The sequence below is a fragment of the Hemibagrus wyckioides genome, linkage group LG01 (genome assembly GCF_019097595.1).
Source record: "Hemibagrus wyckioides isolate EC202008001 linkage group LG01, SWU_Hwy_1.0, whole genome shotgun sequence".
In the NCBI taxonomy this organism is placed as follows: domain Eukaryota; kingdom Metazoa; phylum Chordata; class Actinopteri; order Siluriformes; family Bagridae; genus Hemibagrus; species Hemibagrus wyckioides.
Window position 1 is genome coordinate 14,506,052 of NC_080710.1, and position 20,825 is coordinate 14,526,876.

Below are 20,825 nucleotides of genomic sequence, written 5' to 3' on the forward strand. Positions count from 1 at the left end.
CACTAGATCCACTTTTAAAATTAGTGTAATAAAATACACTGCAAGGCAGATGTTTTTGACACCCGGTATTTTATTCAATTCTAGCATTTTTGTTCAAATAACTAAATTACAAATTAAACAAATAAAAAATTAAAATATGACTAAGGATTTGTCATGAGCGTTTATTAAGTGTTTATAAATGAATACATATTAGAAATGACTTTTTTGTATTGGATCTGATATCATTGGAAAAGACAGATGTATTGATTAGAATAATTCATATATATTTTTGCCTGTGAGTTTATCAGGGAGATGTTTATCTATAGGCTTTTCTCTTTAACAGGTTTACTCGTTAAGTGTCCTTGCCTTTAATAATTGATTTTTTCCCATTAGGATCTTAGGACTGATCACTTAATAAGGTTCGCAGAGAATTTAGGATCATTTAACTGATATTGTCTATTATTTTGCTCAGTCTGTGGCATTAAACTGTAATAAAATTCCAGGTGCTCAGAAGCGTTTGCCTGGCAGCACAGAGAGTAGAGTAGATGTGAAGAAGTGCTTTAAAGTGAGGTGTAAATGGTTTGTGTCTGGTGATTGTACTGTTGCGTGGATGAAATGGCTGCTCTCTTTCACCCGAAAAAGTTACAGATATTTATGAACGCTCGATGCTGACGTTAAAAGAAATTCATGGATAAAGTCTAATCAACACCATATTTCATACTCGAAGGAAATTCCTCTTTACTGCTGTGTTCCTCTGCTTGTGAGCTTCTCCTGCGCTCTCAGCAGAACTAATTTTTTTCCTTTAAAAACAGACTGCAGTGAGACAATGCATGTGAAACTAACAAAACCATGACTTCATCTGCTTTTCCCAAAGACACTAAAGCTGTCATCCATCTCTCAGTACACACACTCTCTCTCTCTCTCTCTCTCTCTCACACTCAAATACCAGAGCGGATCCTATTAAGCTGACATGCCTTTTAAACATTCAGCTGTGCTGGAAGAGTGTGTAGATATGACGCCACTCTTTCTCCTCTCACTGAGGTGTTAGCAGAGAAGGGAATACATCAGCGTATAGTCCAGCCAGTTTGTTGAGCACCTTTTCTCCTTTTAACTGGAGAAGCACTCAGTTTGCAAATCTGCTTTTCCTCCTGCGTATGTGTTCATCCTGCCTTCTCGCTCCTCTCACGCAGAGACAGACGACTATGCAGAGATCATAGATGAAGAGGACACGTACACCATGCCCTCCAGTGAGTACTCCAGTTATTACACACGATCCAGGCTCAGCACTGAAACAGAGAACCAGTGAAACAATGTAATCCTCCTAGCCACAGACATTAAAGCAGTTATTTATTTTTGTTATTTTAATAGAGAAAGTTCGTCAGGATTGTGGCAGCTGTGCTGTGGTTTCTATGTCGTCTACACTAACTTTCTTGCTGTACTGTTTTTTTTTTTTGTTGTTTTTTTTGCCAGACCAGATGTTCCTGGAACTGTGCTAACCTAGTTTCTAGCATGTGCTCCACTTTTTGTGTGTGCTGTTTATCTTTACAGGCTGTGCTGCTCTTGTTCAGTCAGTCACTGCTGCTTTTTTGTCCTTCCTGAGCTGGTCACTTTAGTCCTAAACTGAACAGCTGATCACCGCATTGTTCAGCTTTAGGCTTTTCGTGCTGTTTCATTATATCACTGTATTCCAGACCGAAGCTCTTCACTCACGGCTCGAATACAGATTTAGTTATCGGCTGAAACAGAAACACACGTTACCTCCAGTCATAAATTAATGATAATGAGTTGAATAGAAACACGACTTTCATCAATTCTAGAATTACCACAGTACTGAAAATTCACATTTTTAATATAATAACAGATCAGAATATGGAGCCATCTAGTGGGATTAGCAAACATTTTTGTACTTTTGAAAATTTTTTAAACATTTGAAAATGTATTATTATTATTATTATTATTATTCTTTAGCCTAACAAGCACACTTTTATATTTTATTCTACAACTGAACTACACTTCACGTTCATATGTGTGTAGGGTTTGCCCATTAATACTGACCATGACATTACCCACTGTTATATATCAATTTTGTCTCCTTTCACATTAATTGCACTACAGAATACTATGGACTAGATGAAGGTAAAGGTCTTTCTCCTGCTTTTTCCATTTCCTTGCTTTTGCTTGTATAGTGCGGAATAACTATAACCTTGTATGAATGCGTGCAAGTGTGTGTCTTTTTCCTTTACCTTACATTTGTGGTTATGTGTTTTCTTCGGTGCCGAGTTGCTAATTTCTCATTAATATATTAATTTAATACACTCACTGTCCACTTTATTAGGTGCAGCTACATTTTCATGCAGTTAGATGCATGATCATGCAGATCTAATCAGCCAATCATGTGGCAGCAGCAATATGCAAAACGTCATGGGTCAAGAGCTTGAGCTCCCATCAAACATCAGAATGGAGAAAACGTTTGAGCTCTGTGACTTTAACATCGGCATGGATGTTCGTACCAGATGGGCTGGTTTGAGAATTTTTAGAAAGATCTCTTAGGAATTGCGCATACACAGCAGTCTTTAGAGTTTACAGAGAATGGTGTGAAAAAACAAAAAACATCTGTTAGTGAAGGGTCAGTGGGTTACAACACCTTATGGATGAGAGAGAACAGAAGAGAATGAACTATAATACTATAAAACTATAATAACTCAAATAAGTAGGCTGTTGTAGCTTACTCTGTTGTGTGTGGAAAAAACTCAGACCAGCTCATCTCACAACAACAATCATGCCACAATCAAAGTCACACTTGTTCTCCATTATGATGTCCGATGCGAACATTAACTTAAGCTCTTGACCTGCATCTGCAACCTGATTGGCTTATTTGATAACTGTATGAATGTGAGGTGTATGTGTGTGCCTAATAAAGTGGATGGCATGTGTATATTGAACAATGAAAGAACAGTTCGAGGAAAAATGAAATCAGCAGCAAAAAGTTTTTTGTGTTTCATAGACTGAATTGTTTTTCTGATTTTCTTTTCTTCCTTTTTTTTTTTTGCATGTGTCTATGAATGTTTCATTTACCTTCTGAAAAATTCTGCCATTTTCTGGAGTGATGAGTATGCAGTTTATTTGTCCCCTCAGCCAGGGATTATGAGATCCAGAGAGAGAGAATTGAGCTGGGTCGCTGTATAGGAGAAGGCCAGTTTGGAGACGTCCACCAGGGAATCTACGTTTGTCCGGTACTCCACTCCCTTTTCACTGCTCATGCTGATAATCACATCATGGCCATTTTTAGAAAGAGTCCTGATCCTTTGTTTTTGGTCTGTAGGACAGTCCTGGCCTCTCTGTGGCCATAAAGACTTGTAAAAACAGTACATCAGACAGCGTCCGAGAGAAATTTCTCCAGGAGGCCTGTGAGTACCAAATATGGCTCTTATTAATAAACACTCAGATATACATGCAGTCACTGTATTCTTGTGTGAATTCTTTCCAGCTGCTCTGTCATATGTACACCGATTTCTGTACAATCTATATATATGCTATGGTTATGAGTATAAACAATTAAAGATGTGTAATTGAAACACATGCTGGTCCCTAATTTCATGGTCATGGTTATGATAAGTCCTCCGGGTGCTCTGGTTTCCTCCCACAGTCCAAAGACATGCTTTGAGGCTGATTGGAGTCTCTAAATTGCCCATAGTGTGTGATTGCGTGAGTGAATGTGTGTGTGTGCCCTGCGATGGGTTGGCACTCCGTCCAGGGTGTATCCTGCCTTGATGCCCAATGACAGCTCCCCATGACCCAAGTATAGATCGGATAAGCGGTACAGACAGTGAAATGAAATGAAATGGAATGGTTATGATAAGTTCAGTAAAATTAAATGCTTTGAGCTAGACATGCATTCAGATTTAAAAAAGCTGCATTTACTCAGCTCATTTAGGAAGGCAGAGTAAATGAGTGTAAAATGTAACTCTAATCTTACCTCACCCTTACAGTCCATTCACGCTCTCTCTCTCTCATCGACAAGACATTTCCACCCACAGAACTGCGGTCTCATGAGATCAGCCGTTTCTGACTGAAATGACCTGATCTCCATGATTTTACACATTGCCCTGCTGCATCATGATTGGCCGATTAGATAAATGCATAAAAGATGTACAGGTGTTTTGAATAAAGCAGTCAGGATGTGTGTGTGTGTGTGTGTGTGTGTGTGTGTGTGTAAATAAATTTACATTTGGTCATCTTTGAGAGGATATCATGCATGTGAAACTGCTCTATATTTGCACGATGAAGGTTGCTGAGTTTTCAGTCGTTTCAGTTGTTCTGTCTTTGTCATGCTGCCTCTGCAGTAACAATGCGGCAGTTTGACCATCCGCACATCGTGAAATTGATCGGCGTCATCACAGAAAATCCAGTGTGGATCATTATGGAGCTCTGCACATTGGGAGAGGTAATGCCTGTGTCTCTGTTTCTCTAGTGATACTGTAGACCACGAGATAGAACCTGTGAGGCTTACCACATACCAGTTGAAAAAATCTCAAACAAATCTCAATTAGATACAGAACTAGTTTCCTGATGTAATTATTTTTATACCTCTTGCTTCAGAAATGTTCTATAATAGAGCATTGTTAATCTAGTAAGATTTAATGATGACTTGATGCCTGGCATGCTGAACAGAGGTTTGTTGGTTATGGTTAAGGGAGGTTATAGTGCTGTGTCACTTGCTTACATATTTGAACCTGGTCTTTGTGTTCTTGCAGTTGCGCTCCTTCCTGCAAGTGCGGAAGTACAGCTTGGACTTGGCCTCACTCATCCTCTATTCCTACCAGCTCAGCACAGCACTCGCATACTTGGAGAGCAAACGCTTTGTGCACAGGTTAGTGGGCCTATGTAAAGAAACTACCTGTCTGCCATCTCCCTTTTTTTCCTTAAAAGTCAAACTGCACTTCATTACTACAGCTCTCACTACTACTAAGCTCTAGAAAAACATAAAATTATGACAAAATTCAGGTTTAAAACATAAATCTACTTTGCCTAAACGACCTGGAAATGTTTTCTTTAGGCTTTCTAAGCTTGCCTTGGCTGTCTGCCTGCAAAGACCGGGAGCCAGTTTAGCAAAACACAGCACTAAATGCAGTCAGTTTGCCTAAAGATGACCAACATCTTGCTAGCTTTGTGTGCTTTTCACAAAGTTCGATTACGATGTTGTGTGGCTATGCGGCATAACAAAAAGGATGTAAGCATAATCAGATCAGTTGGTAATCAGATACCAGCTGTCGAAATGTCTGCACAGCACAAGCACATCATAATACCATACAGAGACAAGAGCTTACACTCTCTGTACGAATGACAGCAGACAAGGCTTTAAAAATGCTCAAATGATCTAATAAACTACGCTAATAACAAGAATTTCAGTCAGCAGAACTGAATTAATCAGCAGTTTATTTCTCCACTAATGGCGTTTAAATGCAGTGACTATTACCTTGGGAGATGAGACAGAGATGAGAATTCATCAGAGTTATTTACCATTAGAAATGTATAATTCTTTATAGATTGACAGTAATGTTTTTTTCGATAAGTAGATTGGGTTATGAATGAAGAGGCAAGGGGTTTTCTTAGAATGTTTAAATGTGATTTTTTGCACTTTTCATTTGAAAAGATTTACAATGCATCTGGTTGAGATACATACAAAAGTTCATGAACACATAGTTTTCATAGTTTATATATAGTTTCTCCTATATATACAGTAGAAAATGTCAGAATTAAACTGCATACATATCATTGTGCACTGTATTTTGTACTAAGCTATGGATCAGTTCGTGTCTGTGGTGTAAAAGGGATATTGTTTCTTCTCCTCAGGGACATAGCTGCTAGAAACGTACTGGTGTCATCTGTAGACTGCGTGAAACTGGGAGACTTTGGTTTATCCAGATACATGGAGGACAGCTCCTATTATAAAGGTTTGTCTTAATACTCCACTCACAGCATGAGGATGAAACCAGGACATTTCTGAACTGATTTATATAGCATACTGTCAAATTATTAACATATTTTCATGCCGTTGTTGAGTGTAGCATTTTCTCTAAATACACACGTGGACAAAACTGTCGGTACCATTAAATAAAGAAAAACCCACAATGGTCATTGAAATAACTTGAAAGTGACAAAGTAATAAAAAATAGAAATTTATTGAAAATTGACTAATGAAAATCAGACATTGCTTTTGAATTGTGGTTCAACCGAAGCATTTAAAAAAGAAAAAACAAATGACACTGGCCTGGACAAAAATGATGGCATCCTTAACTTAATATTTTGTTGCACAACCTTTTGAGGCAGTCTCTGCAATCATGCGATTTCTGTAACTCTCAGTGAGATTTCTGCCCCTGTCCACAGGTATTTTGGCCCACCCCTCATGAGCAAACTGCTCCAACTGCCTCAGGTGTGAAGAGTGCCTTCTCCAGACTGCATGTTTCAGCTCTTTCCACAGATGTTCAATATGGTTTAAATCAGGGCTTATAGCAGTCCCCTTCAGAATAGTCCAATGTTTTGTTCTTGGGTGTTTTTAGCTGTGTGTTTTGGGTCATTATCCTGTTGGAGGACCCATCTGTCTAAAAGACATTCTCAGAGAAGCTTTGTGGCATCTGTCCTTTAGACAGATAAGACAAAACTGGAGCTTTTTGGCAAGTTACATCAGCTCTATGTACACAGACACAAAAATGAAGCATACAAAGGAAAGAACACTGTACCTACTGTGAAACATGGAGGAGGCTCGGTTATGTTCTGGGGCTGCTTTGCTGGCACAGGGTGTCTTAATTCTGTGCAGGCTACAATGAAATCTCAAGACTATCAAAGCATTCTGGAGTGAAATGTGCTGCCTGGTGTCAGAAAGCTTGGTCTCAGTCGCAGGTCATGGGCCCTTCAAAAGGAGGGTTTTTCTTTCTTTAATGGAAGGGTACCAACAATTTTGTCCATGTGTGTATAAGGGTTCTAATGACCTGTCAGGAGAACGTCAGAGGAAATGTTGTGTGTACCTCACGGTTACCTGCATGTTGTGTAAAGTGTATTTTTGTTCTCTGTAGCCTCCAAAGGGAAGCTGCCTATTAAATGGATGGCACCAGAATCCATTAACTTCAGACGCTTTACATCATCCAGTGACGTGTGGATGTTTGGTAAGTGTGTAGTTTGTGTGAATGAGGGTTGTTGTGAGCATTTATTGGAGACAAAAGGTAACTGTGTTAGGCTTATGCGATATTGATTTTCTATTTTTTATGTTTATATCATAATAAACAATTTCCCATTTCTGGTTTATGGAGTCAGAAAGGGTGTTAAAATCTTATGCAGCCACGCAGTCAGGAGCAGTGGCAGTTGCAAAAATTTCCACATTTTCATTGTTTATGCTACTTAAACACCCCAACCTAGGACATTTTAGCATTTAGTTCTCATCATCATTAACCTTGTTTGTAAATAGTAAACTGATAATAAAGTGGGCACAGTGGCTTTAGTCATTAGCAGGTCTGACTCACCTCATCTACATTATCCAAAGTGGGTGAAAGGGGGGGGGTTGTGTGTGTGTGAGAGAGAGAGAGAGAGAGAGAGAGAGAGAGAGAATGTGATTGTGTCCCAATGGGTTGGCGCCCCATCCAGGTTGTCCCCCCCCTTGTGACCTGAATTCCCTGGAATAGACCTCAGTGTGTGTCAGAAAGTGAAAGCGACTGTAGGAATCGAGCTTATAAGCTCTCGCCCTTTCTGACACACACAGGAGTTTCCCCAGGAGACTCGGGGCACAAGGCACCTTCCAAGTGGCTTCTGTTTATATTGGAGAGTTTAAAACACCTGCATGAATCATTTTTGATTCAAATGTCGATGAACTCTTTTTGTCTACCATTTTGTGACGTAGGAAAGGACTGCTTTTTTCACATATTTTTAAAGGATAACCTGTACAAGTGTACTGTTTTTGTGGAGCTTCTACTCAAAATGCCAAAAAAATGATAGAATCATGAATAAACGTCACTGTTTGATGTCAATAATATCACACAAGCCTACTGTGTGTGTGTGTTTGTCAAAGTTTCATGGAGAAGTAGAGAGAGATTTGACATGAAAATGTTCTCTCTCATTTGTCTCACATGATGTTGTTGTGTTCTTCTTGCAGGTGTGTGTATGTGGGAGATATTGATGTACGGAGTGAAGCCCTTTCAAGGTGTGAAAAACAATGATGTGATTGGCCGTATTGAGAACGGCGAGCGACTGGCCATGCCGCACAACTGCCCCCCGACCCTGTACAGTCTGATGACCAAGTGCTGGGCTTACGACCCGAGCAAGCGGCCTCGCTTTAATGAGCTCAAAGCACAGCTGAGGTCAGTGTACCCTCTCTCTCTTCCTCAACAAACACACACACACCATTCACTGAGCACTGAGTATCCTCCTGTGAGATAGGGCTACTCAGAAAGGCTTATCTAATGTGTGTGTTGTTTTACAATCTCTAAGGTAAACATTTTGTCACCACTTCAAACACAAAACGGAGATTTTCTTGAGTGCTGTTGTTCATGATTCGTTCTTGCACCAGAGGGCGCACAGGAGAAATTCATGAAAGTTCTATTTTTAAGGCTATTTTTTTGTCTTGTTGGTACATGACTGCAGCATTAACTGCCTTTGACAGTTTACATTTTTCTTCTTTGCATGTATGTCTCAGAAACCTTAAAAAAAAGATTCATTTAAAATCATTCTAATCAAATAGTAGCACATTTTAAACCTCAGTTCAGCCGCCTGTGGTGGACACACATGCATTTAATATTCTGAAAACTGGTATGAAAATATAAAGCCCACTGTTACTTGCTGGGAATATTTTTGCTTCATTTGGCTACAGTAGCAAATAAACATTGTCAAAATAAAAGTCCTTCTAGTCACGTTTTCAGACTCCTAGACTCCTAAAACTAGAGCACTGTTAAATGTACGCTTACTCAAGGCACAAATCTGGAGAAGGATTGTCTAGTCAATGTCCATTTCTTTTGTATTCAGACACTAAATGACCAAACTGTGTTCTGCTTTGTGACTGTATCTGTTGTTGTGATACATAAGAAAGGACAAAATGTGGATTGCATCTACAGGACTGATTGACGGGCGGTCTCTCTGTGTGTCCACTACAGACTTATGATACAGAAGTACACAGGGGAAAATTCCTTTACAACCCCTGACTCAGTCCTTGTCTGTTTAACTTCCTGTCAGCGGTTTATCTAACATTTGGCATGGAAACACCATAGACATTACCATCAGTGCCACTCCTTCTTACCTACACACTCCTTCTTTTAATCCTGCACACATTTACAGACACACACAAACACACCCATTCCCATTCACAGACCCGGTCCTAAAGACAAGCCTCTCCAGGCTGTAGAGAATAACATCACTAATGACGTAACAGTAAAGCGAGTCCAGCATTCTCCTTCATGTACACACACGCTCTCAGTGGCAGCAATGGCAGCAAAACAAGCTTCCAGAGGGCATGCTCATGTAATGATGTGAGACTTAGCACGTAGCATAGTCATTTATATATATATATATATATATATATATATATATATATATATATATATATATATATATATATATACACACTATATTGCCAAAAGTATTCGCTCACCTGCCTTGACTCGCATATGAACTTAAGTGACATCCCATTCCTAATCCATAGGGTTCAATATGACGTCGGTCCACCCTTTGCAGCTATAACAGCTTCAACTCTTCTGGGAAGGCTGTCCACAAGGTTTAGGAGTGTGTTTATGGGAATTTTTGACCATTCTTCCAGAAGCGCATTTGTAAGGTCACACACTGATGTTGGACGAGAAGGCCTGGCTCTCAGTCTCCGCTCTAATTCATCCCAAAGGTGTTCTATCGGGTTGAGGTCAGGACTCTGTGCAGGCCAGTCAAGTTCATCCACACCAGACTCTGTCATCCATGTCTTTATGGACCTTGCTTTGTGCACTGGTGCACAGTCATGTTGGAAGAGGAAGGGGCCAGCTCCAAACTGTTCCCACAAAGTTGGGAGCATGGAATTGTCCAAAATGTCTTGGTATGCTGAAGCATTCAGAGTTCCTTTCACTGGAACTAAGGGGCCAAGCCCAGCTCCTGAAAAACAACCCCACACCATAATCCCCCCTCCACCAAACTTTACACTTGGCACAATGCAGTCAGACAAGTACCGTTCTCCTGGCAACCGCCAAATCCATCAGATTGCCAGGTGGAGAAGCGCGATTCGTCACTCCAGAGAACGCGTCTCCACTGCTCTAGAGTCCAGTGGCGGCGTGCTTTACTCCACTGCATCCGACGCTTTGCATTGCACTTGGTGATGTATGGCTTGGATGCAGCTGCTCGGCCATGGAAACCCATTCCATGAAGCTCTCTGCGCACTGTTCTTGAGCTAATCTGAAGGCCACATGAAGTTTGGAGGTCTGTAGCGATTGACTCTGCAGAAAGTTGGCGACCTCTTCGCACTATGCGCCTCAGCATCCGCTGACCCCGCTCAGTCAGTTTACGTGGCCTACCACTTCGTGGCTGAGTTGCTGTCGTTCCCAAACACTTCCACGTTCTTATAATACAGCTGACAGTTGACTGTGGAATATTTAGGAGCGAGGAAATTTCACGACTGGATTTGTTGCACAGGTGGCATCCTATCACAGTTCCACGCTGGAATTCACTGAGCTCCTGAGAGCGACCCATTCTTTCACAAATGTTTGTAAAAACAGTCTGCATGCCTAGGTGCTTGATTTTATACACCTGTGGCCATGGAAGTGATTGGAACACCTGATTCTGATTATTTGAATGGGTGAGCGAATACTTTTGGCAATATAGTGTATGTATGTATATAGGTCTGAACCATTTTGTAGGATTATTTTACAAAACACACTGAGGACTGTTGCAGCTGAGCAGGAGGAAATATTACAACCAGAAATCTCTTCTTTTATACAGTTACATACTGGTACAGCGCATATTCTTTCTCTCGCATATTTTTCTCCCCTTTCGCTATCCCGCATCAGTAATTTTCCAGGTTTCCTAGAAACGATGTAAATATTTGCCCTCTTAACACTGTTTCTAGCACAGAATCATGTCCATAAAAGGCACTGAATGCAGCCTAATATCATAATCATCTGTTAGGAAGAAATCTCTTTATACGCCATGTACCATGATTCTTTAGTATTCACTTCTTCTCTTTTAAGTAAGTAAGTAAGTAGGTCAGTCAGTCAGTAATGAGTAAGTAATAAGTAAGTAAGTAGTTCCTTTGCTGCAAGCTGTCAGATGCTGTAAGTCATATTTGGGGTTGAGGTAATTATTTTAACCATTTTAGGTAATACAAATTGGCAATCACAAAAGATGTCAGGACTAAAAGTCTATGCCTTACCTCTGGCAGGCTGCTCTGACTGTAATTCAAATTAGCTTTCAGCCAGCATTGTATATAAAATCCATAATTTAATATGTGATTCAATAACGTCAAGACCATTAGAGGCATTTCCTGAATGTTCCTTATGCAGCTGAACAAATAGCTTCTTGGCATGAGCAGTAAGTCAGTAATTGGGCATGTAAGCTGGGGAAAAGCTGAGGTGAATGGTTTAAAATAGGGAGAGGTTCAGGTTGATGTATCCGGGTCTCATTAGACCAAAATATGTGGACTGGGGGATTTTTTTAAATGGGAAATTTGTAACTCAAACGGAATGTATGTAACTATTTTTCTTATCTGTCTTTAATGAACTTAAGTGTCTGAACCACTTCATTGTAGTACAAGCATTAATAATTAAGCCTTTTGAAATGTTTATTCAATCTAAGTATATTTCAAGTGATAATACAATGTCCCAGTGCTATATAGACACAACAAGCTTCTTCTACTTTTCTATGTCACCCGCATCTGCATCCCTAAACGAAGGAAGTCAGTAAGGGCTGAAAATCTTCATCATTTCTTATTGAGAGGGGATTTAAGAATGATTAAAAAAGGTAAATTGTGAACTGGTGTGTTTTCGGTCTGTCGTGTCTTTTCTTCTATCTTTAAATAGACTACTTGAACCAGTTTATTAGGCAAAATATATAGAAAAATATATTTCTCACTTCCAGACTAGACTCATTACACAGTCCTCTTTCTCCTTCTCCTTATTTTTAGCGCACTGTTCTGATGTTTTGTCCTAATGTGCTGTAATGAGGTTATCAGTGTTGTTTTTCTTTCTAACACTCTCTGATGTATTTGCTCACATTGTTTTTTTTTATACTTTGTAGTGTAAAATATTCTGTTAGTGTTAAGTTCCACTAGTTAGAATTATATTTGTCTAAAATAAAACAGAAAGCACACCACTAAGCTGCAGATGTTCAAGATTCCGGTAATACTTACTTGTTTTGTAATATATCACCCCAAGGCCTTTTTTCTTCTCCTCCTTCAGAATTAGTGTAGCTGCTGATGTGTTCGCAGGATATTGCAAAGATCTTCCACGTCCATCATGGCATTAAGTGAGTCATTTTTTAACAGATAGCTAACGTAGATTGATACGGAGAGCAACCCACATTTAGACCTTTTAAATTCTCATTCAAGCTTAGGAAAGCAAGTTTGTTTTTTGAAGTTTGTCACATCATTAGTAATTCGGTGTGGGTGGGGGGTATAAGTCAGACCTCAGAAAGACACAATAAAGTGATAGGAGCTCAAGAAGGAACAAATTTGTCCACTATATATTCCAAAAATCCAAATATCATTTATTGTCATTATTTGTTTAGTATTAATGCGGTCACTTTTATACTTTATTAAATCTAATACAGGCACAATGGCAGCCCTCTCATCTGAAAGAAGTGTGTAATTGTAGATTGTGTAATTGTTGATGGTATTTCTATGAGGAGAAAACGTTCATTCAACATTTTTTGGAAGGAGTCTCCAGTTTCAGTGTCCTGTAACAGTCTGAAGTTTTTACATATGGGAAAGTAACGTGATGAGCTGTGTTTATTTGTCTTCCTAACTTCAAGAGAGTGAGGAAAAAAATGACGAGATCCAAACTCGTTTGGAGATGCCTCACAGCAATGTAAACTATATAATAATAAATAGTACAGTGCTGTTAATGGAAAATGATTAGCTACATGCTGGTTACAGCATTACATGACCTCACTGTGTATTATTCTCCTAAACCAGCACCTTCCTTCTGTTTTATTCCTTACTCAAAAGACAAATACACTATATTTACCTCCAAATTATTCAATTCAGGTGTTTCAATCACTTCCATGGCCACAGGTGTATAAAATCTAGCACCTAGGCATGCAGACTGCTTCTACAAACATTTTTGACAGAATGGGTCGCTCTCAGGAGCTGAGTAAATTCAAGCCTGGTACCGTGATAGGTTGTCCCCTGTGCAATAAGTCCATTCGTGAAATTTCCTCACAACTAAATATTCCATGGTCAACTGTTAGTGGTGTTATAACAAAGTGGAAGCAATTGGGAACATCAGCAACTCAGCCAAGAAGTGGTAGGCCCTGTTGCTTTAACCTTCCTATACCACTCCACACCTATTAGACTATTAGAAACTAGGTGATGTGTGACGAATACATACTCTTAATGTGTAGGCTGCTTAATTCAGCTTAACGCTTCAGCTAAGGGGTAGAGGCAAGTACTTATCATAAATATCACACACACTGGTTAATCAGCCCCATCAGTGAGCCTTGGGTGCCCATGACCCTGTCGCCGGTTCACCACTGTTCCTTCCTTTTGATAGATACTGACCACTGCAGACCAGGAACACCCCACAAGAGCTGCAGTTTTGGAGATGCTCTGATCCAGTTGTCTAGCCATCACAATCTGGCCCTTGTCAAACTCACTCAAATCCTTACACTTGCCCATTTTTCCTGCTTCTAACACATCAACTTTGAGGACAAAATGTTTACTTTCTGCCTAATATATCCCACCGACTAACAGGTGCCATGATGAAGAGATCATCAGTGTTCACTTCACCTGTCAGTGCTCATAATGTTATGCCTGATCAGCGTATTTTGTGGTACTGTATAGTTTTTACCAAGATTTATTTTTAACTTAGTAGTAGTTTAAGGGGATTATTTGGTTGGTACCAGCACAGTGAATTTTCCACATATCTTTATTTAAATAAAGAAGCTATTCTAAGATGATTATGATGATGGTAATTATTATTATTATTATTATTATTATTGGTATTATTATTATTTCCCCAAACATTTTAATCATTGTGTGCCGAAGAGCATTGACACCAGCTCGGCTCTCGTGTGGTCTTTCTCATCTTGTCGACTGAAGAAATAAAAGAAATTTGGGTGACACATGCGCCTGCATGCACGGTTAGCTGAAGCACTGCTGGAGGTTTCCAGGTAAAATTCTACTTGGGAGAGAGACACTCTGGGCCACGCTTTTAAGAATGATCTGAACAGGTGTATTTTAACTCTGTTGTGTCCTTCATTCATCTGTTGGCTGCACACATGCTGGGTTTGTCAGGGTTCATTGCATCTAAAAATAGATGAGAGCCCGGGTATAGGACATGAAGTACATTCTCTTAGCACTGCGTCTCAAACGCTTGTGCTGTTAACATCTCCTCCATCTCTCCACTAAAAATCCAGCTTACAGATACAGGTATGAGTCTTTCACCTTGTCTAGATACTTTAGTCAGTATTCACACACAGTTGTATGATTTGGTTTGCTATTAGTTTAGAATGTGGTTGTGTTATGGTAAGCTGAATTGTTGTGAATGAGTTTGTATTTCCTGTAATATTAACACTTACATTATTAATCTAGCTTGTGGCAGGTGATACAAGCCACAAATTAAACATTCCATTGAGATTTACATTATGCAAAGCCTTGGGGTTTTAATTTGTCATTATGAATGTTGTTACTCAAATTCCACAAGATAAAGTGTTGCGTAATCAATCATTATTCATACTACTGCTCAAGGATTGTGTCATTCTTTCCCGGAATTTTGCTTGGATCTGTGCATGTGGGCAGGTCTGGACTTAAAACACACACAAGCCCTAAGCTGATAGTCTCAGTGTGAAGAGATTGTGTTGAAGGAGCACGTGTATCTGGATTCCTTCCCACTGTGTGTATTCAGACTTTAGCAGTGATGTTGTTAGCTCACAGGGCTGTTTTCCCTCCTCCGTGTTTCTGCAGCACCATCCTTGCAGAGGAGAAGGCTCAGCAGGAGGAACGCAGTCGGATGGAGATGAGGAGGCAGGTGAACGTGGCCTGGGATTCAGGGGGATCGGACGAGGCGCCCCCCAAAGTAAGTAGTCACGTTGTTTAAGTGAGGATATGAGCTTACTGTTACTCCAGCTAGAGCGGCATCATTTAAACCGACATGTATAATATGTATTTTTATATAGTCATTAGTGTTTGGACTGGTTATTCTGTGTATATCCCAGATGCTGGTTGGAATAGAATTCTTATTAGTTTAGTTTATAACTTATTGCTTGTCTCTTCTGCAGTGTGTGCAGTACAATAGCCTTTGTGTGGAATGTAGTTGGATCATTCATTCATTTTCAATAAGCGCTTTGTCTTGTTCAGGGATCCAGTGCCTATCCCGGGAACACTGGGTGTGAGGCGGGATTACACAGCATTCATTTACTGGTCTTTAATTCCATTACGCACTGTTCAAACTATGACTGCATGTGTAAAAGAGTGCTTATTATTGAGCATTTATTATAGAAGATGCTTAAACAAATGGCTAGCTTTGTTCTGGCATTTAGAATGAAGCTTTCGATACAGACATCCTTTCATTTCTCTAATGCAACACTAAACTTTCATTTGTTAACCTTGTTTTTTTAATCAAAATGAAAAAACCATGGTTATGCGTAAGCATTTACTGTTAAAATGATTCACATAGAAAATACCAAACTTATCTTTCCATCCTTATCTTTTCCTGTAATACCTTATTATGTCTGTACTCTCTATGGTTCCTGTAAGGTCTGATCTCATTATAATGTTTTGACTAAATCCTTGGAATAGCCACTGAATTGTTTGAGTGTAGTATGTAGAGAACTAGTTGTCTATAATCACAAACAGTGTACTAGTTTGGAAGAAAATTTATTTTTAAGTTAATATTTCAGTAGAAGGTTTTATCTGAAGTGAGGTCCAAGAATTTCATGTATATATTTTGCATATGCTGTGGATAAAATGCATAAATATGGATCGTGGATTGAGTCAAGTATGTAAATGTAAAGATGGAGTACAGTGTAAGGCTTTGATTAGTGATTTTTTCCCCTTTCAGCCTGTAAAGAGTCGTAGAGTCTAATATTTGATCATTCTAATAGAATTCTCTACAGAAGGCTAGTAGAGTTGGACAGCTGGTGATTGATACAACTAACTGGTCAGCTACAGTGTGTGTGTGTGTTTAAGAGCTTCTCTCACACTCACCCACCCCCCTTAGTTCCACTGAGCTAATTTATGCCCATGCAGTCATTTTGTGCGCTCCTCTACAGGTGTCCCTGTCTGTCTGTCTGTCACCCACCAGCACCCCTGCTACAGATCTGTGCACTTTGCTTTGCTGATGTTTGTATATGCTGTGGCTCATCTTGTCATGCTTCTCTAAATATCATCTTTTGTCATCTGTGTTGTTGTGTGTCTGCTGTCTTTGTCTGGGCTGTGCTCTTCCTGTTGTTGTTGGTGTGTGTGTATGTGTGTGTGTGTGTGTGTGTGTGTGTAGCCTTCACGCAGACCCTCTCTGCAGCACAGTGTTAGCTTGGACTGTCTGTCTGCTGCTTCTGCATGTCAGCAGTCTTTGGGCTCCCAGTTCTCACTCTGCTTCTTCCAGCCCCCTGCTGTTTCTCCACTGCTCCCACTCCCACTAGTGCTGAACTCCCAGAATCCCACGCTGCCCCCACATGTGCCCAGGCTCAGCAGGAGGCCCTCCATACCACCCACAGTGACCCTAACTGGGCACACTGTGAACCAGCATGCTTACTATTCCTCTTCACAGGCAGGTGTTATTGGGAAAGCAGGGAAGCTTCATATTTCTTTGGAAATCATAAAACTAAATCTATATTTTTTTTTAAAAAACGTAGTGGATAAAGTCATCCCAAGACGTGGAACGTTCTGCATGTTCAGTGTGTTTTAAACATCCAGTGACCTGCATGTGCATGAACTCATTGTAATTCAGGTAAATTATGTTCTTGTGTCAGTCTGCAGAGCTGTCCTTTACACAAACAAGCAACGTTTTAAAAAAAAGTTAGGGCCCTGTTTTGTGATGTCTGAGAATTCTGTCCCATCTTAAACTGACCGTTTCACTCTTTGTTTTTGACTCTTTCTTTCCTCTGCTCGTCCGGAGGGGTGGCAACGTGACTCTCTTTATGAGAGGCTGTACAAGGTAGATTAGCCTCTAAACAGCGCTCTCCGTCCACAGCTGAATGTGGTGCAGCATCTCAACCAATCAGAAGAGGACTTGCTGCCTTTGTCTAATCCCCTAATATCATCTAATATACATCGCACCCCTTCCCCAACTAAATAAAATCTGATAGAAGAGCATTTTGGATGGTTGACTAACCGCTTGTGTTTTACGTGCTTGTTTTGTTTTATCCCCTTCAACAGACTGGACTTTCATCCACACAAAATTATTGCAGTTTTGTGTGTGCCTGGTCCCCTAACTGCAGTATCTCATACAAATCAGTAGGGTTGAATGTGCTTACAGTGATTGACGTGTGTGTGTGTGTGTGTGTGTGTGCTCAGCCCAGCAGACCTGGTTATCCAAGTCCACGCTCAAGTGAGGGTTTCTACCCCAGTCCTCAACATATGGGTCAGCACAATCACTTTCAGGTACAAACACTCCTATGGTACCAGGCTTTACACACAACACAGATGCCACTAGTACAAAAATGTTGTTATTATTTGTAATTGGTCAAATGATTCACTGCTGTTCACTCTTTTCTAGATGGGAGGCTACCCAGGCCCTCACGCCATGCCCTCTATGCCCAGTGGGTTGTATCCACCACAGGCTTCAGGCATGGGGCTTGACCTCCATGACGGCTGGAATCACCACAGAGCTGCTCAAGACCATGCCATGTGGAACCCCGGCATGGAGGTAAAAGGAAATAGAAAATTTATTCATGATAATGATAATCAGCCACTACCAGATTTAGACAGTGGTGGGTTTTGATAAAATAAAACATACTTTCAGCTGGACAAAAGCACTTTTAAAGACATCAACAAACCCACTTTTCTTCAGTGCAGCCTTATTGGATTCACACTTGCTAACTTTATAAAGAATGAATTTAGTAGCCTAGGTGCCTGTATTGTCTTATCTTGGGCACCATGCAAACCTAGGAAACATAAACAGAGCTAATTAACATTTTTTCTGGATGCCCTTGATTGCATAATACTAAGTAGGTTGTCCATTTTGCTATCAGCATTAATATCCGTATTAATAAGTAACAAAAAAACATGTACTACTCACACTCTGTATCACAGCATCCCTTCTTTTTAGTGCCATACATAATAAACGCCTGTACTGTGATGTTATTACATAAATATGGACACAACTGTTTTAAAGGCATACATTTTTAAATGGAAGTAAATACACAGTGTGTGTGTGTGTATCAGGACGGTGGTGTGCTGAGGTCTGGCATGGGCCAGTCTCTCCCTCCTCACCTGATGGAGGAGCAGCTGATGTTGCAGCAGCAGCAGATGGAGGAAGACCAGCGTTGGCTAGAGCAAGAGGAGCGTTTAATGGTATTCAGCCCAGCTCGACTCGTCTCACTCGACTCACTTTCTAGTTCGATGCCATGACCTCTAGTTCTTGTCTACCTTTCTACTTTTTAATTTCCTCTTACCTGCTATTTGCATTCAGCCATTTCTTCTGACATGAGAACGGTTTGCTTTCCACCTCCTTGCACCTTTCATTTCTTTAACTTTTTTAAACTCCTTTCTCTCATCTGCTCTCTTGTCCTGCATCTCAGCCCTCATTCCTAAATATGTGCAAGAGCTCCCTCTGTCAGCTAAAACTGAAGTCTCATTGATTATATTTTGTCAGATGAATGAATTTAGGCTCAGAGTTGTGTTTAAAGATGCAATACACCACAAGTATCTGGGTGTTCCTCAAGAAAAGAAAGTATGTTTTTTACATAGGCATAGCATAGCGTTTATTCTTTAGTCCAATTGGAAAATAAAATCAAACCATTGCTATCAATTATTAGTGCACAGTAGATCGACTGTCAGACATTTAAGTAGCACTAAATGTTTTGATTAGTCTCAGAGCCTTTTCATATTTCAGGCACAAATTCTGGTCAAAACACCACTGAAAGAAAGTTTTCAGATGTAAATGTCCAGAGGCTGACAGACACAGAGAGTCATGATCCTCTCAGACCTTGAGAAAACACTGGCCAAGTCGTGTGTGAGAAAAAGAGAGCGAGCAGGACACAGGGGTCTGGTCTGGTGCCAGAGTTATTTTTATGCGACTGTCATTATCTTCAGCCTGTCTCACAGAATGCCTCACTCTGCTTCCTGTGGCAAGCTAAAAGCAGCTCACAGTACTGAAATATGCTGGCAAATGTCTTCCACCGACACACTGTTCTCCAAAAACTCATTCATGCTGGTACGATCATTCCTAAATATTTGGTTACAATTATCTCCTCGTTATTCGGTAATGATAATGGTTCAGTTTGGATGATGTTTTTTTTATGTAGAGACAGCGTGTATGGTACAGGTGCAGCATTCGGGAATTCCTGAGTAATGAGGGGGTTGTGTTAGCACTGAGGCGTGAAGCAGCTAAACTCACCCTGACCCGCCACTGATGAAAGTTAAATTGCTGAGGCTAGGAGGGAATTTTCCCCAGTCCGTTTGGCTTTACCCTGCTTCTCTGTAGTGCATGGAAAATGGCTGGCACATGCAAGGGGCATTGAGGCTGGAAGAACAAGAAGAGAGAACCAGGAGTGAGAAGGGAGGCAGAGAAAGTAGTGTAGAAAGACCCAAAGGGAAAAGAAGTAACGAGGTCGAAGACAGGGAGGTTATAGCGAGGGAAAGGTAAGAGGGCGAGAGGAGGTGGAGGAGGGAGGAGAGAAAGGGAAGACTTGGCATAGCTAAGTTGAGGCTCGTTCAGTGGGAGTGACTCGATGTGGGTGCATGCATGCCTCACCACAGGAGCTTCCTCTCAGCACATGCTTTTTCTCCGTGAATGGAGTCAAACGCTGCTCTGCTCTGCAGACTTAACACGCAGAAAGAAATACGAAAGAAGAGTCCATAGGATGCAGGTCTTCAAGTCCTGCTTTGGGAAACTGGTATGGTGCTGAGCAGCTGATTTCTCACTTGCTAAAATAGGTGCTGTTAGCTAGCGTGTGGATTTTAGAATATATATGCGGACAGTTTAATGAAACTATTACAAGCTTCCATGGATACATAATATATGTATATAATGTGTAAGCGATGCTATGGTTTGTTTTTATTGTTGCGGTATTTTTTAGGTCAGCCTTAAGAAGATAAATGTAGCATTATTTTCAGAAGTTGTATATTGATGTTCTGTCTCTGTTTTTTCTTTCTCAGAAACCAGACTCTAGGAATTCCAGAGGCAGTATAGAGCGAGAGGACTGCAGTCTCCAGGGACCAGTGAGTTGCTGTTTTTCTGTTTGTTTCCCAGGATGACTTGGTGCAGACAATGAGGATTTCCTCTTTTTTAATAATAAACTTTTTGCTGCTTCATAGTCACGTGTGTACACACATACTCAAGCTCAAGGTATCATTAGTATCCACTTTAATAGGTTTAATATTGATGACTTTAAGAGAAAAGCTTCCTTTTTTTTGTTGCCATAATGCCTTATTAATCATCTTTAACATTTACTGTATTTATTGCAACACCTCAGCTATGAACGTTATTGCTAACGTCAGTACAGGTAGTGTTCAA

At 40.3% G+C, this 20,825-nt stretch overlaps 1 protein-coding gene across 14 annotated transcripts in view; it reads left to right on the forward strand.

The window, feature by feature from the left end:
* The window catches only part of ptk2ab (protein tyrosine kinase 2ab), a 72,406-nt gene that overhangs the window by 42,810 nt on the left and 8,771 nt on the right, over positions 1-20,825 (forward strand). For 6 of the 14 annotated variants that reach the window (XM_058386947.1, XM_058386955.1, XM_058386876.1 and 3 more), the window contains 15 exons: positions 1,170-1,226; positions 2,095-2,115; positions 3,115-3,212; positions 3,302-3,386; positions 4,323-4,423; positions 4,734-4,849; positions 5,833-5,933; positions 7,053-7,142; positions 8,123-8,327; positions 15,113-15,224; positions 17,265-17,303; positions 17,663-17,749; positions 17,865-18,014; positions 18,533-18,661; positions 20,468-20,530. In XM_058386947.1, coding sequence (XP_058242930.1) covers positions 1,170-1,226; positions 2,095-2,115; positions 3,115-3,212; positions 3,302-3,386; positions 4,323-4,423; positions 4,734-4,849; positions 5,833-5,933; positions 7,053-7,142; positions 8,123-8,327; positions 15,113-15,224; positions 17,265-17,303; positions 17,663-17,749; positions 17,865-18,014; positions 18,533-18,661; positions 20,468-20,530 — 1,454 coding nt within the window. Of the gene's footprint in view, positions 1-1,169; positions 1,227-2,094; positions 2,116-3,114; positions 3,213-3,301; positions 3,387-4,322; positions 4,424-4,733; positions 4,850-5,832; positions 5,934-7,052; positions 7,143-8,122; positions 8,328-12,389; positions 14,579-15,112; positions 15,225-17,264; positions 17,304-17,662; positions 17,750-17,864; positions 18,015-18,532; positions 18,662-20,467; positions 20,531-20,825 lie in introns of those variants that run through there. The other 8 variants (XM_058386894.1, XM_058386911.1, XM_058386901.1 and 5 more) reach the window with 5 other exon arrangements.